The sequence below is a fragment of the Mytilus californianus genome, unplaced genomic scaffold (genome assembly GCF_021869535.1).
Source record: "Mytilus californianus isolate M0D057914Y unplaced genomic scaffold, xbMytCali1.0.p SCAF_7, whole genome shotgun sequence".
In the NCBI taxonomy this organism is placed as follows: Eukaryota; Metazoa; Mollusca; class Bivalvia; order Mytilida; family Mytilidae; genus Mytilus; species Mytilus californianus.
The window spans coordinates 22,250,508-22,268,327 of NW_026262723.1; the positions used below are offsets into that span (position 1 = coordinate 22,250,508).

Below are 17,820 nucleotides of genomic sequence, written 5' to 3' on the forward strand. Positions count from 1 at the left end.
GCAGGTGTAGTTACTTCGATGACCATTCATGCGTTTGTTGAATGGCTGTTCTGTCTCGCCAAGATACTGCATGCCACATCGACACTGAAGAAGGTATACATCACTGTGGGTTTTGCAAGTTACATTGCAATATATAGTGTATACGATACGGACCCAGTGGAGTGGCGAGTAAATGTTTTAGTATTCAGTATTTGTTGGCAAGTCAGACATCGTCTGTTACCACACGACTTGCACCATCCTGCAGTTGAAGAGCTTTTATAAGGGGAGACATCAGCTCTCACAAATAAGTCTTTCAGACTTTTGGGTCTCCGAAAAGCTAAGACAGGAGGTTTGGGAAAGATCTTAAGATAATTTTGAGTGTTTGGCAATATCCTGCCAATTGGCACGGATGAAATGGGAAAGGTTAGTAAAGGCGGGATTGTATGTTAAAACAAACGGAACTTTTTCGATACGCCTTTTCTGTTTGTACTGTAATAGGTCATTGCGGAACGAGCAAACCCCTTATCTATGTCCCATTTCTTATATCTTCGTTGGGTCAAAAATCCGCGAAGTTCCTGTAAACGTTTAGTGACAGCTTCCTCAGAGGAGCAAATTCGCTTTACTCTGAGAGCTTGACTGTACGGGATACTTTTTGTACAGTGTTTGGGTGACAGCTTTGGGGAGAAAGGTACTGATGTTTATCGGTAGGTTTACAGTAGAGGTTTGTATATATATGATTATATATATAACCAGTCTAAAAGGGTACAACATCACCAACAAATGACAATAAACGAACAAATGTAACTATAAATATTTCGGATAACAGATATCCTTCATCAGTATGAGCACGATGTAAAATGAATCAGATCAATCTATTCTGATTATTAAACTATAGCAATCTTGAATTCTATACAATAAAAAAAGTGAAACAGTTTCACCCGAACATCATATGTAGAGATGCTAATAAATTTTTAAATTTTCAAAAAAACGACTCAAAGACATGCCTAAAATGAAAATAGTAATTAGAGATATGAACTGGCACAACTCTAAAATTCCAAAATGACGTCAGTTAAGATGTTACAACAACTGCGTGTAAATACATCCCCCCCCCCTCCAAAAAAAAAACAGCACTGATCGATATAAGCTGGTAAAATATGTCAAACAGAGGCTGCGTATTTATCATCCCAAATAAATAGCAGTTTTATAATGAAAAGAACAAATAATAGTAAATTTGGTCTAAGGTTAAAAAATTGGACGTGGATGCGTACTTGTACATCCCTACCAAATGCAAAAGAACCCTTGTATTTAAACTAGTAAAATTCAAAACATTCCAAAAGAATCCTTAAAACTGTAAGAGTCAAGTAAGGAAGCCGGAGTAACTGGAAACAAATGATGTCAAGAAAATGAGTGATGGTAGGGAAAATAAGTGACTCATTCTATGTTTTTTCATTTATGCCCTCTGGGGAAACTGTACTTAGCTTTCTTATCCAAAACCTTTCCCGAGCAAGTCTTTTGGCCCTTGACCAACCCTCGTTGTGGTCTATGATTGTGATTATAAGGTTTTTGAGATCAGCTTGGGCGTGCCCAGGTGATCTCAAATGACGACTTACGGGTAGGTCAGGCTTGCAGGTGTAGTCACTTCGATGACCATTCATGCGTTTGTTGAATGGCTGTTCTGTCTCGCCAATATACTGCATGCAACAGCCATTCAACAAACGCATGAATGGTCATCGAAGTGACTACACCTGCAAGCCTGACCTACCCGTAAGTCGTCATTTGAGATCACCTGGACACGCCCAAGCTGATCTCAAAAACCTTACAATCACAATCATAGACCACAACGAGGGTTGGTCAAGGGCCAAAAGACTTGCTCGGGAAAGGTTTTGGATAAGAAAGCTAAGTACAGTTTCCCCAGAGGGCATAAATGAAAAAACATAGAATGAGTCACTTATTTTCCCTACCATCACTCATTTTCTTGACATCATTTGTTTCCAGTTACTCCGGCTTCCTTACTTGACTCTTACAGTTTTAAGGATTCTTTTGGAATGTTTTGAATTTTACTAGTTTAAATACAAGGGTTCTTTTGCATTTGGTAGGGATGTACAAGTACACATCCACGTCCAATTTTTTAACCTTAGCCCAAATTTACTATTATTTGTTCTTTTCATTATAAAACTGCTATTTATTTGGGATGATAAATACGCAGCCTCTGTTTGACATATTTTACCAGCTTATATCGATCAGTGCTGTTTTTTTTTGGAGGGGGGGATGTATTTACACGCAGTTGTTGTAACATCTTAACTGACGTCATTTTGGAATTTTAGAGTTGTGCCAGTTCATATCTCTAATTACTATTTTCATTTTAGGCATGTCTTTGAGTCGTTTTTTTTGAAAATTTAAAAATTTATTAGCATCTCTACATATGATGTTCGGGTGAAACTGTTTCACTTTTTTTATTGTATAGAATTCAAGATTGCTATAGTTTAATAATCAGAATAGATTGATCTGATTCATTTTACATCGTGCTCATACTGATGAAGGATATCTGTTATCCGAAATATTTATAGTTACATTTGTTCGTTTATTGTCATTTGTTGGTGATGTTGTACCCTTTTAGACTGGTTATATATTATATTTTGTAGTGTACTGTATCATATTTATATGATCCATCGCACCGTAAGATTTATCGTTGGCTATTATTCAGTCATTTAATATAATTATATATATATATATATATATGTTACAGTACAAATGGGAATTCAGTAGGATCCAGAAAATCCTGCCAGAACAAGTCGGAATTCAAATATCTACTAGTAGAAATTGGAATTCTTATTTATACTATTCAAAATCCAGTTCCTAAATATTTTAGAAAGCGGACAATATTTTGGTCACTTAAGACGGATGTCTTCACCTCTTGGTCTTGAATGATATCCATAATTAAACGGTAGCGATATAACCACAGGGGTAATAGATATATGGTATAATCAATTTGTTTTATTTTTTTCGGATAATTATCATCAGTAGTAACGTCTTATGTTTATGACGAATACTTAGACACAAGACATCCTGTATAACGTTTATAAGCGTATGAAATTATAGGTAGTTCTACATTATCAAAACGTGGTGATATTAAATTATGAAACTGGTCGGGTATGAAAATATAAAAAACGTTCAGTTATTGGTAAATTTTAATTTAGGAACATGTTAACAATAACCACATAGTTAGGAAACACAGAATATAAACACTTAGTTTAGAAAATTCATTAGATTGTTTACATTCACAAATTTTCCGCTGATATATAGGCAAAGCTATTTTGCAGAATATTACAAGAATTATGGTGGCAGAATTTAGAATCAGTAAATGACTGTCTTATTGCTGTAGTGACAAATGTTTTTATAAAATATTTTAACTTTTATATCAGATTTTATTGCATCTAATAATACTTGATTTTAAAAGAACAAAATTTACTAAAGTTCAAAGTTAACTTTTCTTATCTTTGAAGATTATCAATTATCATTCATATCAACACACAAGTGCTGATTCCTGGGCTGGCGATATTTAAACATGATATTTGATGGTTAAAATAAATTGAAAAACACATGTGAACGTACTCCAATGCATTTTGGATATTTTCTAGAAAAGATTTCAATATTTCAGAAATATTGCTACTTTTTTCTAAATTTATAATTGTCTTGAATAAAATAATTCTATATTGCAAGTGTAGATAAAGAGGAATAAATTGAGATCAGTAGTTAGCTCATTTCTTGGCAAACTGAATTTAACCTGTCCAGAAAAATGTCCACGTGCTGTTTCTGTAAAGTAAGAGTGGGTCTCAGTCTGAGAGAGCTTTCTCCACAGGCACCGGTATTAACACCTATAACAATATACCGGTAATAAGTTTAATATGATGTTTTTAAATGTACAATTATTGCTCTTTTGATTAAAACATTTTTTTATCATGTATTTCATTTTATTTAATATCTTTGATATATAAATGTATCAAATAGTGTCATACAATTGTATGAAAAGTTTTCCAGACATTTAACTTTGAGAGCATTTTTAATATGAAAGAAACAACATGTTGAGATTCGAAGCTGTATTTTTTTATTATGAGTTACTCAGTCTAAAAGTATGTCCTTGTACATTCATCTCACACGACCCAAGACAAAACATTAGTCCATTGTAACTTTACGTTCGTTGTCCCTGATTTCGTTTCCCCCTTCAAAATGTTCAGCTCAATTAAACATGAGCAACACGACTGGTCCACATGTGGAGCAAGATCTGCTTACCCTTCCGGAGCACCTGAGACCACCCTAGTTTTGTTTTTTAAAAATGGGTTCGTGTTACTCTTGCTTTAGTGATAGTGTTGTTCTTTGTGTTTTTTTATTTTTTCAATGTTTGTGTTGTTTATGCTGGTACAGTCTTGTCGATCCTTTGTATTGAAAAACGTCTCAATTTCAAAATTTCACATTCGTTTAAGTTTCAGGGTTAGACAATTTTACATGACCGATGGATTAGAATATGGTAATGTCTCAGGGTTAGATAACAGTATATTACCAATCCACTATTGCGTGATGGGTTATCACTTGAAATAGCTTATCAACGTATTTTATAAGAGTAACACGACGGGTGTCACATGTGGAGTAGGATCTGCTTACCCTTCCGGAGCACCTGAGATCACCCCCAGTTTTTGGTGGTGTTCGTGTTGCTCAGTCTTTAGTTTTCTATGTTGTGTTTTGTGTACTATTGTTTGTCTGTTGATCTTTTTCTCTTTTAGCCATGGAGTTGTTAGTTTATTTTCGACTTATCAGTTTCAATGTCTCTTTGGTATTTTTCGCCTCTCTTTTATCATATATATCGACACATTGCCCAAACGCTAGGGTATTGTTGAAACCGTATGTAATTTCAAGAAATATTTGGTTTTCGTGTCATTGGGTTGTTTTTCATTAACGCATTCCTCACATATCCTTTATTTATAAACTGATTTACAATACTGGTCATATTTTGTTGACGATTATTAAGTATACAGTATACCTTTTGATAATAACTTGGATATTGCTTTATTTCTATCATCTAGATTTGGAAAATCTACTGCTCCCGTTATGCCTAAACCTCGTACTCTGCTAATCAAATCTGGATATTGCTCCTGAAATGATGGTTTGTGCGAGTATAAGAACATTATCATGGTTTAAGAAGTAGTATAAGTTTTCCTTATAAATGTATGAACTATTTACAAAATAGAAATAATACATTTTGGAGAATACAATGTTTTAGTTTGATTAAAATCAACCTCATTATAGTGGAACATCTTCCAAAATTCGGAAGTCCGTGTTTAATAAAGAATTAAACAATAATTTCATGTCAGGTGACAAATACTGCTATTGACTGATTTAAAGTACGTCAATTGCATTACGATGACAATGTTCATTCATGTTGTTTATGGCCTCTATCTTGTTTATTCAGTAAGAATGCAAAATATCGTATCTCTCACCAAATTTCACCAATAGTCGTCGATATCTACAACCTAAATTTGATTTTCTTCACTATTTCTATTTAAAAGTCGCTAGAATTAGATGTTTCTGATTTAAATTCGATTTTAATAGGTTTTAGACATTGTTAATATCTTGAGCAGAAAATATCAAGATATATACCAATACACAAGGTAATATAAGTTTGAATGAAATTGAAGAATACCAAAATAATAAATGTTTTAAACTCACCTGAATTCTTTCTACCTCGGGCCACAGATAATTTCCAATTTCTGAAACTCGATTGAGAAGATTTTCCCGCTTTATGACTTTAATTACAGCTTCCAGTAAAACAACCTTTGATGGGTCTCCAACCCATGTGTTAAATATTCTGAAAGCCTTAAAATAAAATGGCGCGAATCTTAGTTCAGGGTCAAATAAAAAAAAATTGTAGTACTGACATTCATCGACTTGGGAAAAAAAATAAAAGTATTAAAATCTTTTTATGATACAAAATAATTATCCTCAAAATCAGGATTGAGGAAATATCTCCAATGCTACAAACGCCAAAAAGAACCTTCACTTGACCGTACTGATTGATATGGTACTTTGATAAAGAGTAAATTAAACGTTAAACACGAATTTCGGTGAGCAAGACACATGATTCTTGAATAGCCTGCATCAAGTACACCGAGACTCCCAAGATTCATAAGTCAAATGTAAAGCGATTACATGTCTGTTAAAAAACAAAAACCTTTTTCTGTCATATAAATAAAAGAAAAATCATTCAGAAATGCCTTAGAAAATAGCTTCAGACAAAATTATGCCGATAATAGGAATTATAAAATTAATGAAATATAGAAGTGCTTTCCTGGCCTCCTGTTTCACTTAAAGTTTGGACACGATGCATTCCTTTCAAATGTTATTTGCTACATTTTGATAAAAATTATCAGAACTACATTGCATCAAAACATAACGGACGTATGTTTTTTTTTTCAAACTAGAAACTGTTTAGAGATTTGCATTTTTTCGTGTTAAAGGTAAGATCCAAAAAGATAAAAAAAAAATGAGTAATGGAAACAACTTTATACAAGAATTGAATGCTTCATTTCGTAATTTCATTAGGGTGTAAAGGCATTGAACGAAATACATGTGCACACGTTCAACCCTTTTAAAACCTTATAAAAATTACAAAAAGAAGCCATTCAATTCTTATATTTACATTTTTCTGCTACATCTATTAAGTTACGAGTTAAATCAAGCATTTCGTTTGTTTTTCTGTGCATTGCTTCAGTGTAGTCACACATAGCACGTGCAGTCATCGATGTTGCATTTTATACGGAAATACATTTAACTTCTTGAATGCCTCACCCATCAAAATTACGAAATCGTGTGAAACTTCTACATAATGTAATTATTACCTCTTGTGGTCTGTATTCAGACCTGTAGAAAAATCCTCCAGTTAACATCTTTTTACTAAATGTAACAATATCAGGTGGTTGTTTAAGATTGAAATGTTCATGAGCCCAGAATAGACCTGTAACACCACAACCGGTTTGTACTTCGTCTAAATTAAAACAGATATCATTCTGAAATAAGACGAAAAATGTAAAGAGGAGCTAGAAGCTAGCTATGTTACATTTTTTCTCTCCAAATTTTACAGCGAATACATAATAATAATAATACTTTATTCCAAAAGCAAGTACATCTTATAGGATATAAACAATGTTTGACAAATTAATTATATAAAAAGTGAGTCAATCAATGACCCCCCTCAAACGAAATCACGAAGAATAGTAGTTAGTACCTATTTCTCTGTATGACGGGTACGATTCCAACGCATTGGTCGTCCGTTTGGATGTGTGCATGCATTAATACCCAGATACACCCTGTCGGAATGGGGACGTTTAATCTAAAATTTCATGAGGAATTGTGAAACAACTCTAAAGGCGGCCTGTTGTAAGAAAAAATTCTGTACATGTCCAACGTAACCACTCCTTTTTTAGGAGAAGGCGAAATTTCGTGTCCTTCATCTCGGTCGATCCACTTTCTTGGGTAAATTGTTAACTTATTCTTGTCCTAGATATGCATCCCATATTTGCTAGTAGACGTTAAGGCAACACCTCTTTTCTATAAAGGAAAACTATTGCATAGTTATTTATTTTTACTTAAATACAGAATATCTGAACATGTGTGGTAAATAATCGGTACTTGCTGGAATCCAATACGATAAAATTGAGAATGGAAATTGGGAACATATTTTACGCAGTTGATTGTATCCGGTAAAATGCTAAAGCAAGTATTAGAATGGGGGCGAAAATAACATAAGCTATTTACGAGTAAAGGTCGAAATAAAGCGTTCACATAAATACATTAGCTACCTTGTGAACCAAGTCCGCTTATCTTGTGTGAATAAGCGCGTTTAAATTTCAATTCAGCATATCGGACTGGCAGGTGTTATCATATGAAAAAAAACTCTGGTGTATAGTTATCTCAGTGGCAATCATATCACATATCCTCATTTTTGTATGTATAATTCTAAATAATCGTGCGATATATGTCGTTTGATCTTTAGAATGCAAACCACAACGTCACAGAAATTACTAGTAAAACATGAAAATAACATTAATACAGAACTCCAAGGAAAATTCAAAACGATAAGTCCCTTAACAAATGGCAAAATCAAAAGCTTAAACACATCAAACAAATGGAAAACAACAGTCATATTCCTGACTTGGTGCAGGCATTTCCTTATGTAGATAATGGTGGATTAAACCTGGTTTTATAACTAGCTAATCCTCTCACTTGTATGACAGTCGCATAACATTCCATTATATTGACAACAATGTGTGAGCAAAACAAACAGACATAATAGGTAAAAATGTCTAAAATTGGGGTACAGCAATCAACATTGTGTTATAATAAACAAACAACTATGTCAATAAAGAAAACCAAAATGGCATGTAGACACTCTATAGACAAAACACATACGCAAAAATGTTAAAATATACAAAGACAAATAAAAAGAACACTGGTATCTTCCGATGAACTTTTTTAGAAAAAGAACGAGACGTTCTTTGACATAACCCTGGTTCATCAACTTTCTGCTCAGACACTGGTGACGTTTTATAAAGCCTGACTAGAGCTGCAAGCTCCTGGATACCGAATGAGTTGGGAAATGTATATCCCATATGCAGGTGAAGTTGGTGAAGTAAACAATTAGTTTATTACTTGAGTATCTTTTTTTTTTCTTCATTTCAAGTAATTGCATTCGCCAAAGTCCGCCAAAACAAATATTCATTACATGCAATCTCGTTCTTTATATTTTAAGATCTCTTGTTTTGTTTTACAAACGGCCCTCTATTGTTCCTGGAAAACAGCTAGGACATACTCTTATCAAAACTTAAAATTATGAAGGAAGAAATACCTTAATACATATATCTTGTAAACCTTGAAAAAATTGTGGTGAGGCAAAGTTATCTCCTCCCTCTCCCTGTATTGGCTCTATAACAATCCCAACAATCGGTTCACTCTTTTTCTTCCACGTTTCAATTAAATCTTCAACCTTAAAATGATATACATAAATTGAATTAGTAAGACACATAAGGTAATTCTAAATTTCTTAATCATTAATTAAATAAAAGGCCATACGTCCGATAAAGCTTTTGCATAAAACGTGCTTGCACATGTAAATTACATCTTTTATTTTTATGAAATTTTGTTAAATACCTAAATCAAATTACTATGAAAACGAAAGAGCGTATGTATCAGTGAAATTTTCAGACATTTTAATGCAAATACGTGTGGATTTGAAAAAAACTTCAGCTGTTTAGCGAAATAAGACTTATGTTATACATAAGTTAGACATTATTCCCCCAGAATAATAAGATTGATTTGTATTTAACGCCACTTTCAGCACTGTTGGCTCTTTTGTGGCGGCCAGTTTTTATTGGTGGAAGAAACCGGAGTGCCCGGAGAGAACCACCGACCACCGGTATGAAAACTGACAATCCCAGTCAATTAAGACTTGAGTCGAATGCACCTGCCAAGTGCGGGACTCGAATTCACAACTTTAGTGTAATACGCATAATAATACGAAACAAATCAGCTAATATATACAACAAAGATTAAACTTAAACTTTCTTATGCACATTAAGCCCATATTTGATTTTATTTCTGTTCATAATTACAAACATTTATAAATAAAATATATATTATAATAATAATCATGACATAAAAAAAAATCTATTCTTTATAGGATAAAACTAATCTAAACCGTGGAGAAAAACATCTTTATTTACTTTTTATTTTTTTGGTATGATGTACCAAAATAAAAACAAAGTTATAAAAAAATTATTGTGTTTAAAGCGAAGATTGTATATTTCCATAACAATAGAGTACAATATACTACCTCTTCAAGGCATCGTTTCTCCTCGGCTTGATTCTCCCTGACGTTGTCCTCTAAAGGATACTTTAACATTGGAAAAGTAGCAATAGGCCATTTAGGTTGTGGTAAATCTAGTTTATGCATCGGTTTAGTATGTGTAAGAGCTAATGCACCTACAAAGTTAGATTAATTGTGTTTTTTCTTAAAATTAAATAAAAAAGAAAGACAACGGCAATTTAGGTGCAATAGAAAAAATGTAGAAAAATGATAACTTCGTTTCAATGTTTCGATACAACTACCATGTAGTTGTCTAAATGCTATACTAAGTAATGAAAAACAAGGCGTAATCTATTTTAAGGCGTTAGACCCAGAAATATGTTTCTTTTAATATGGAAACACCCTATAGCAACGTGTGGTATAAAATGTTACAAATTTACTATAAGAAATAAGCCTTCTTGAATTATCAAACACTGATCCTACATACCCATAGTACGCCCATGAAAAGCATTTTTAAAAGACAATACAGACAAATTAGGGGTGCCTGGAAGTTCATTTGTTTTACACGATTGAAGTTCCTCTTGTGTTGGTGGAGCGCCTCCTCGTTTTCTTCTCTACAATTCAAAAAAAGACGTGCGAAGTAAAAGTAGGTTGCTTACAGAAATGACATTTTTCTAATTTGTCAAGTTATAAAAGTGAAAATTTCAACGTGCGTGTCTCCTTGAAAAAAATATAATATATTACGGAAACTTCACAAGATATAATGTAAAGAAATGAAGACACCATTGGCATTTCGATCAACTGTTAAAAATAATCATTCGTAATTAATATTTTACCTGAAAAGCAATGAACATTGCCTTCTGTGCATGTTCAACTGAGCATGCTCCACATGCCATGGTCTGTACTTCAGAAAGACCAGGCGGTGCAACCTATATAAACAATTGAAGTTCATTAATACTATGCTTACCTTGCTATGTATCAGCAACATTTACATGAAGGTTTTTAGAATGCAAATCCATACAAAATCATATATTACATACTCGAAAACTTTACCTCGTTTTGGATGGTTGAACAATATATTTCATGTGATGACGTTCAGACAATACCCCCCTCGTTATTAGACATTGACGAAAGAATCCATTGCCAGTCGCTGGTATAATAAAAAATCAATGTTTCTTCCATACTTCTAGCAGAAAATGACTTCTCACCTGAAAATCTCTCACACCGTAGCACTTAACATTGTACAGTTCCGGATTAAATATTAAATCAATCGCTATAAATATAGTATATAATAATCCTTGTTAAAAAAGACGGCTATTACGTTACAAAGGTAACGGACAGACGGACACAAAAAAAATCCGTTCTTTATGTTAATATGGAAAAGTAATTCAATGTAACCTATTGGTTGTGTATGCAAACTACTATACAAAACCGACAGTTACATAAACAATGCGTTTTTTTAACAATAATACAGTTCAGTTGATATGAAATATTAGGTCTCAATGTAGTCACCCTGTCATCTATGTACGCTCAATTACTTAAGAAGTTCTTTGTACAAATTGATGTTTACATGTTATAGCTAACTCGTGTTTTCATTTTCATTCTGTTTTTGTTTCATTTCCAACAGTATAAATTTTGACAAATGCTCAATTAATCAATTTTGTTACTTTGTAATTTTTAACCCCTTCTGATACAGTTGGACTCGCACAGTTTTGGTTATTCTTTGTATGCAGTTTTGATTACACAGCTCTTCACATATATCTTACACTTTATAAACATTGGGTTTCGAACGTTCATGAAGAAGGTTAATTCAAAAAATAAATTTGGACGCAGCAAATTTGCTAGGTTTTATTTTGATATTTTCTATTCTTGATTCAAGTTTAATCTTTTCCTTTCTTAACATAATAACTATAGTCTCAGAGAATAGAATAACTATCACATATATAAATTTAGAAATTAACTTTGGTTTCAATTATGACACTTTCAAATTAGTGTTCTGAATAAATACGTACCGCTAACAGTGATGTTTGTAATCTTGTGATCCAATCTCGGGGTGGGTAACATCCTAGTGCTGGTCGGTTTACAAAAGTGGACTGAAAAATAAAAAAGCTTGTGGTGGGTAACATCCTATTGCTGGTCGGTTTACAAAAGTGGACTGAAAAATAAAACATCAAAAACATGCAGCAGAATCCTGAAAAATTTTAAGAACAAAGAGAAAAATATTTTTATTCAAAAAATATTTCTGTAATTTGTAAGTAAGTTATCAATGTCCGCTAAATGAGAGTAAAAAAATCCAACGTTCGACCTTAACCCGTCAATAACATCAAATGTCAAACAGGAAAAGATATATTTTTCGAAGATTACGCCAAAAATCGATGACATTAGATTGAATTCATAGACTTTTACATGATATACGCGAAAGGAAATTGATTGCCATGTGTACATGTTATTAAAAAGAATCTAACACTTTTTCAACAAGAATGTTACAGACAGCGATGAATATAATTGTCTTTCTATTTATTCTAAATCATGTAGAGCCAACTATATTGGAATACAATAACTCTGCTATTTCACAGGAATATTCTATTGATGTTAAAGTCTTCTTTTTCTGTTTCTTTTTTAAATGGTTCTATAAGCAATAATAAAAATTGTTTCTTTGTCAAAGTAATTTACTTAGTATCATGAAATTTCGATGTTTGATAAGCTTTTATAATTCTAAATATATATTATTATTCAAATTTCTATAACTGCACTGTAGTTATTTTTCTTTAAAAACAAAAGTTGGCCTCATAATAGTTATCAAAGGTACCAGGATTATAATTTGATACGCCAGATGCGCGTTACGTCTACATAAGACTCATCAGTGACGCTCAGATCAAAATAGTTAAAAAGCCAAACAAGTATAAAGTTGAAGAGCATTGTTTCAGTTTAGAAATACAGTGTATAACCGCCAATCATATAGATATACACAAAACACAAAAATTCGAGAAATTTCAAGGATACCAAACCTGACTATTAAAAAGCATCCTCAGTTATTTAAAATTATGACTTGCAGCAGTAAACATTGATTTGAATTTGAAGCAAAATATTTTTATTATAAAACATACAAGGTTGAGTATTGTATTTATTTCTGTGAGTCGAACACATCTCTAAGTCCGATACAATGAAAATCAGCGAAACAAAAATAAAAAAAGAAAATTATAAAATGGTACCAAATTGCCAATAAAAAAAACCAGCATGACCAAAAATCACTCTTCTTTCCAAGCGCGTGTCATTTAAATTCTAAAACCCTCATATAAAAAGAGGAAGGTTTTTTAAACATTCACTATCGAAGTTGTACAATCATCATTAAATGATGTGCTTAATAATTGAGAGGCAACAGCAACCTAAATTCGTAAATCCAACAGAATATACAAGTCCATCAGAAACAACTGAGGGAATCGCATGAACTCAATAAGGAGCGAGTCCGTCTGCGTCGACAGGAAAAGGCCCCTCCGGCTAGACATGCAACATCGGCCATGCGAATCCGCCATGCTACACGACTATTCTTTTTTTTAAGATCGACAAGTTGGAACGAATAAAAATAATAATAAGTAATAAAAAGCAGGAAGAGTCTAAATGGTACTGTTTTATAATACAAACATACCAAATTGTCTTCATTCTTCACAGCATCAATCAAACTCTGGTGGTTATAGCCTGAGGAAAAGGAAAATACAAATCGATGTTATAGTTTTCATGCCTTATGATAAAAACCAGTTTAATATGATTTATAGTCAAAAAGGTGAAGAAGATACCAATGTGAAGGCTGACGTCTGATGGGTGTTTTGGACTTGCAAACGGTGGTCAGACGTCAGAGCTATCTCGGACTACTCTTTGTGGAGAATGGTGGCATACCTATTGTAATAGGTGGAACATACTCATTCATAACTACCCTTTTGTGTAAAATGGTACATACCTATGGGAATAGAAGCAATCTGTGTGTACAGATCCAACAAACAATTATCGTCAACGTCAACAAGGTAGTTCCCGTAACTCTTGTCATAGTCAGCAAAGAACTGTACCGCTCCTGTATTCTGTAATGATAATCATTCATAAATATAAATAATAAATAATCCTTGAAACCAATATGGTGAAATCTAGGTCACTTGTATTGCAAGGTTGGTGTCTCTTAAACGACCTTTTTTTTAATTTCTGTTAGCCATTTAGTTAGAACTGATGTTAAAATTGAAAATTAAAAGATATATCCATATTCTAAATATTTTAAGGAAACTTTTTTGCTGCTGAAACAGTGATTTTTTTAATTGTTAATGTCGTGAACGCATGTTTTTTCTTTTATTTCTCTATTCAAAAGGTTGACAAGGGTGTAGAAATATGGTCTTCCTTTGGGCATCACTCGTTCAGCAGTAAAACTATTGATAACGGGCGTCCGTTCGGCTGTCAGGGATGTATCTATACGCATCTACTATATATAAAAAAAGAAGATGTGGTATGATTGCCAATGAGACAACTCTCCACAAGAGACCAAATGACACAGAAATTAACAACTATAGGTCACCGTACGGCCTTCAACAATGAGCAAAGCCCAGACCGCACAGTCAGCTATAAAAGGCCCCGAAATGACAATGTAAAACAATTCAAACAAGAAAACTAACGGCCTAATTTATGTACAAATTATGAACGAAAAACAAATATGTAACACATAAACAAACGACAACCACTGAATTACAGGCTCCTGACTTGGGACAGGCACATACATACAGAATGTGGCGGGGTTAACATGTTAGCGGGACCCCAACACTCCCCCTAACCTGGGAAAGTGGTGTAACAGTACAACTAAGAACGAACTATAAAAATCAGTTGAAAAAGGCTTAACTCATCAGATGGAGAAAAATACAAATAATACAAATACAAATAATACGTCCGCTCAGAATAAAGACGTTGATTCCGATACCTCTTTTGCAGAGAGTGCCACATTCTGTGTGTGCACGTTAAAGAGCCCTTGCAAGAACACTAATGGGTCCGTAGATCGCCTGATAGAGGCATAATTTCAGCCCAAATCCAATATACTCTAATTGTCATTGTCAAGGGACTTTTCGTTTTGAATTTTCCTTGGAGTTCGATATTTTTGTTGTTTTACTTTTTTTCAGTGGCAGTAGAAATTCATAGTAGTGCATCAAGATAGAACTACTTTACAGAACCTATCTATCTTATTGATTGTTAAACTTTCATGAAAATACATGAGATATTTGCCATTGGACGTTAAGCAAACGGAAATCATCTAACCTCAAAGTCTCCTTACACCTTACACCCTACACGTAATCTACAAAAAAAAAATTTTAAACATTGCTCCTCAAATGAAAAAGGGTATTAATTGTTTGTCTTGATCGTCCTTGTGAATTCCTTTGTGATGACATTGATCACATTAACCAATTTAGTAACACTTTCTTCGTTCTCTCAGGCTCGTATCGATAATTCCAAATACCCTAAATAATATTGGATGTATGTTTACTTTGTCATTTGTTTACATTTTATGTTACTAGCATCTAAAAAATTGATTCTCGAATAATCTGATATTGTCTTCTTGGTTATTGAAAGCAACGGACAGGATTATTTCCTTATCGGATAGGTTAGTTTCCCTGTATAAGATCCTAATGCCATATTTTACACAATCTAATTAAAAATAGACCTCGATCCGTTCTTGCTATTATGTTTCGTCGCAGAAAGCCCACACAGTGACTTAGCATAGAAAGTGAGCAAGTGCGGATATCTAAGTTTTAATTAAATTGTATTTTACAAGAGATTGTAAAACATGATGATGCAGTGTAAATATTTATCTCATTCATGAGGTTTTAAAACAAAACTTGATTAGAAACAAAATTTTAAAAAAGTAGTAGTATATTTACACGAGGTTTTAAAAGTTGAAAATGTTATTCGAGGCACCAAAACCCGGTTAAGGAGAAAACACATGTATCCCAAACTGATGCAGAATATTTCAACGACGCTAACACACCATATTTTGAAGAAATATAACACCTTGAACAAACCTGAATACGATCCAATTCTTTTAACAGTTGTCGAGACTTTGGTCCAGGAATTTCTGTTCGAACGTTAGGAGACGATGGCTCAGTTGTTGCAATTTTTTGTGAACAATAAGCTGGTCTATGAAAAGCTGAAAAAAGTTTGTAGATGGTACAATACAACATGTGTATACATACTGTTAGTATATATTTGATATAGTTCATATGTACATAGTTAACTATTCAATGAATCATGTTCACTGTCAAGAAAAAGTGCAGTGAAATGATTATCTGGTCATAGGGTCTCTGGTACACTGTTAATATTAAGACTGTGTACTTTTTGCTTTTTAGTTGTATGTAAGCGCTTCGGACGAACGAGATGTATATGTTATTCTCGTTTTGAAATGAAGCTACTGTATATTTATTATTAATTAGGGGTTGTCTCACACGGCTCATCGTATTTTTCCTACATTCAATCAGGGTTATGATAATGTCACCAAAATTACACAAATTGTACATGTACATGTATCTAAATGACCTTAATCTTGAGAGTTGCTTGCGACAGAAATCAATTTCATTAATGTTTTGAACAAAGATTATTTTACGCTTTAATTAATAAAATTACATTTTCACGATTGACGAAAAAGACTGTGATTTTGTTTACGGTACCATGTTTACACACATGTCATTTATTTCTTTCTCTACAATTCGACATCAACAACAAATCAATAAACAGATGAAAATAAAAGAAAAATATCACTCACCTTGTGAACTTCTGAGTGGATTAAACCTAATGAAAGAAAGGCAATTTTTAGTATAGCAATGCATCTCGTAAAATGGGTTAAGCTTATGTGTACACATCCATGTTTGTTTCTGTTGAACAAGTATCTTATTATCAGGTCATTTACACGAATAGATAGATTACATTTAAGTCCCGCAGAACTTAAATAACTTATATTGATTGATTTGCTGTTTGCTTAACGTCCAGTGGTAAATATGTCATGTATGTTCATTAATAATAAATACAATATGAAGGTCCTTTTATAGAGGCCGGCCGTCCAGGTTGAAGGCCGAGGAAATTTGGGCTGCCACTGGAAAATAAAGGTATACTTGATATGGACAGAAATGTTTCCTTGCAACAAGCTACATAGGGCCCATCAAAGATCTAGTTGTTGCAAGGGTTTTTAACGTATAGAGAGCGCGGCACTCTCTTTTCACATGGCATCGGATTTATCGTCCCCATTCTGACCGGACGTGACTGCGTACTTATATATCCCTACGCACAACTAAACGGACGCCTGACTTGGCAAGGGTGTTATTGCCGGTCAGATGGAGGCCAAAGTGAACATATTTCTATCCCCCATTCACCCTTAGGGTGAAAATAACTTTTTTTTATATAAAAATCTACCAAAAATATTGAATTTCGTTTTTTGTTGTTGTTGTTTTTATGGTTCAAGGTAAACTTCTAGATAATATGTATGCTCATTCCATTCCAGGTATCTATTTATCGAGTGCGGTAGGAAGTGGGTTTGATCCCCTTTCATGTCAAATAAAAGACTTGAAAATTGTGCATTATAAATTAGCATTTTGCTGCTTCTAAGCTAAGCACGCGGCATTTACAAATGATTGATGAGTAAGAGCAAAAACTGGTCGGCTCGGGGTCACAAAAATGTGCTCGGGTTCCTTATGAAAATAATGCTAAAACTCTGACAAACTTGTCAGTCGAGTACAGAGGAGGGTTAACGGTCATATCACATTTAGCCTATTATTGGCCTAAATGCATGTAATATTTGCCATTGGATGTTAAAATCATCACCATCATCATCTGAACTCTAATTTATTTAAAAATGCCGCTGCTTTCTATCATTTCTTTAATTTTAAGATGAAAAATGCGATTTGTTTTCCTTCAAGTAGTAATCACACAACATATTTGGCATGTGTTGCTTTTCCGAAAGCTTTGGGAACGGACAA

The 17,820-nt window shown here is 33.4% G+C and overlaps 1 protein-coding gene across 1 annotated transcript; it reads right to left on the reverse strand.

The window, feature by feature from the left end:
* Positions 1-2,407: 2,407 nt before the first annotated feature.
* LOC127707664 (4-aminobutyrate aminotransferase, mitochondrial-like) lies at positions 2,408-16,899 on the reverse strand. The gene is made up of 13 exons (XM_052212315.1): positions 16,614-16,899; positions 15,877-16,001; positions 13,788-13,905; positions 13,479-13,528; positions 11,845-11,925; positions 10,669-10,761; positions 10,320-10,446; positions 9,860-10,008; positions 8,876-9,013; positions 6,870-7,037; positions 5,701-5,847; positions 5,015-5,126; positions 2,408-3,854 (listed from the first exon to the last, which is right to left on the reverse strand). Exons 1-13 carry the CDS (start codon positions 16,708-16,710, stop codon positions 3,733-3,735), a joined length of 1,527 nt encoding a protein of 508 aa, XP_052068275.1. The 5' UTR covers positions 16,711-16,899; the 3' UTR covers positions 2,408-3,732.
* Positions 16,900-17,820: the final 921 nt, after the last annotated feature.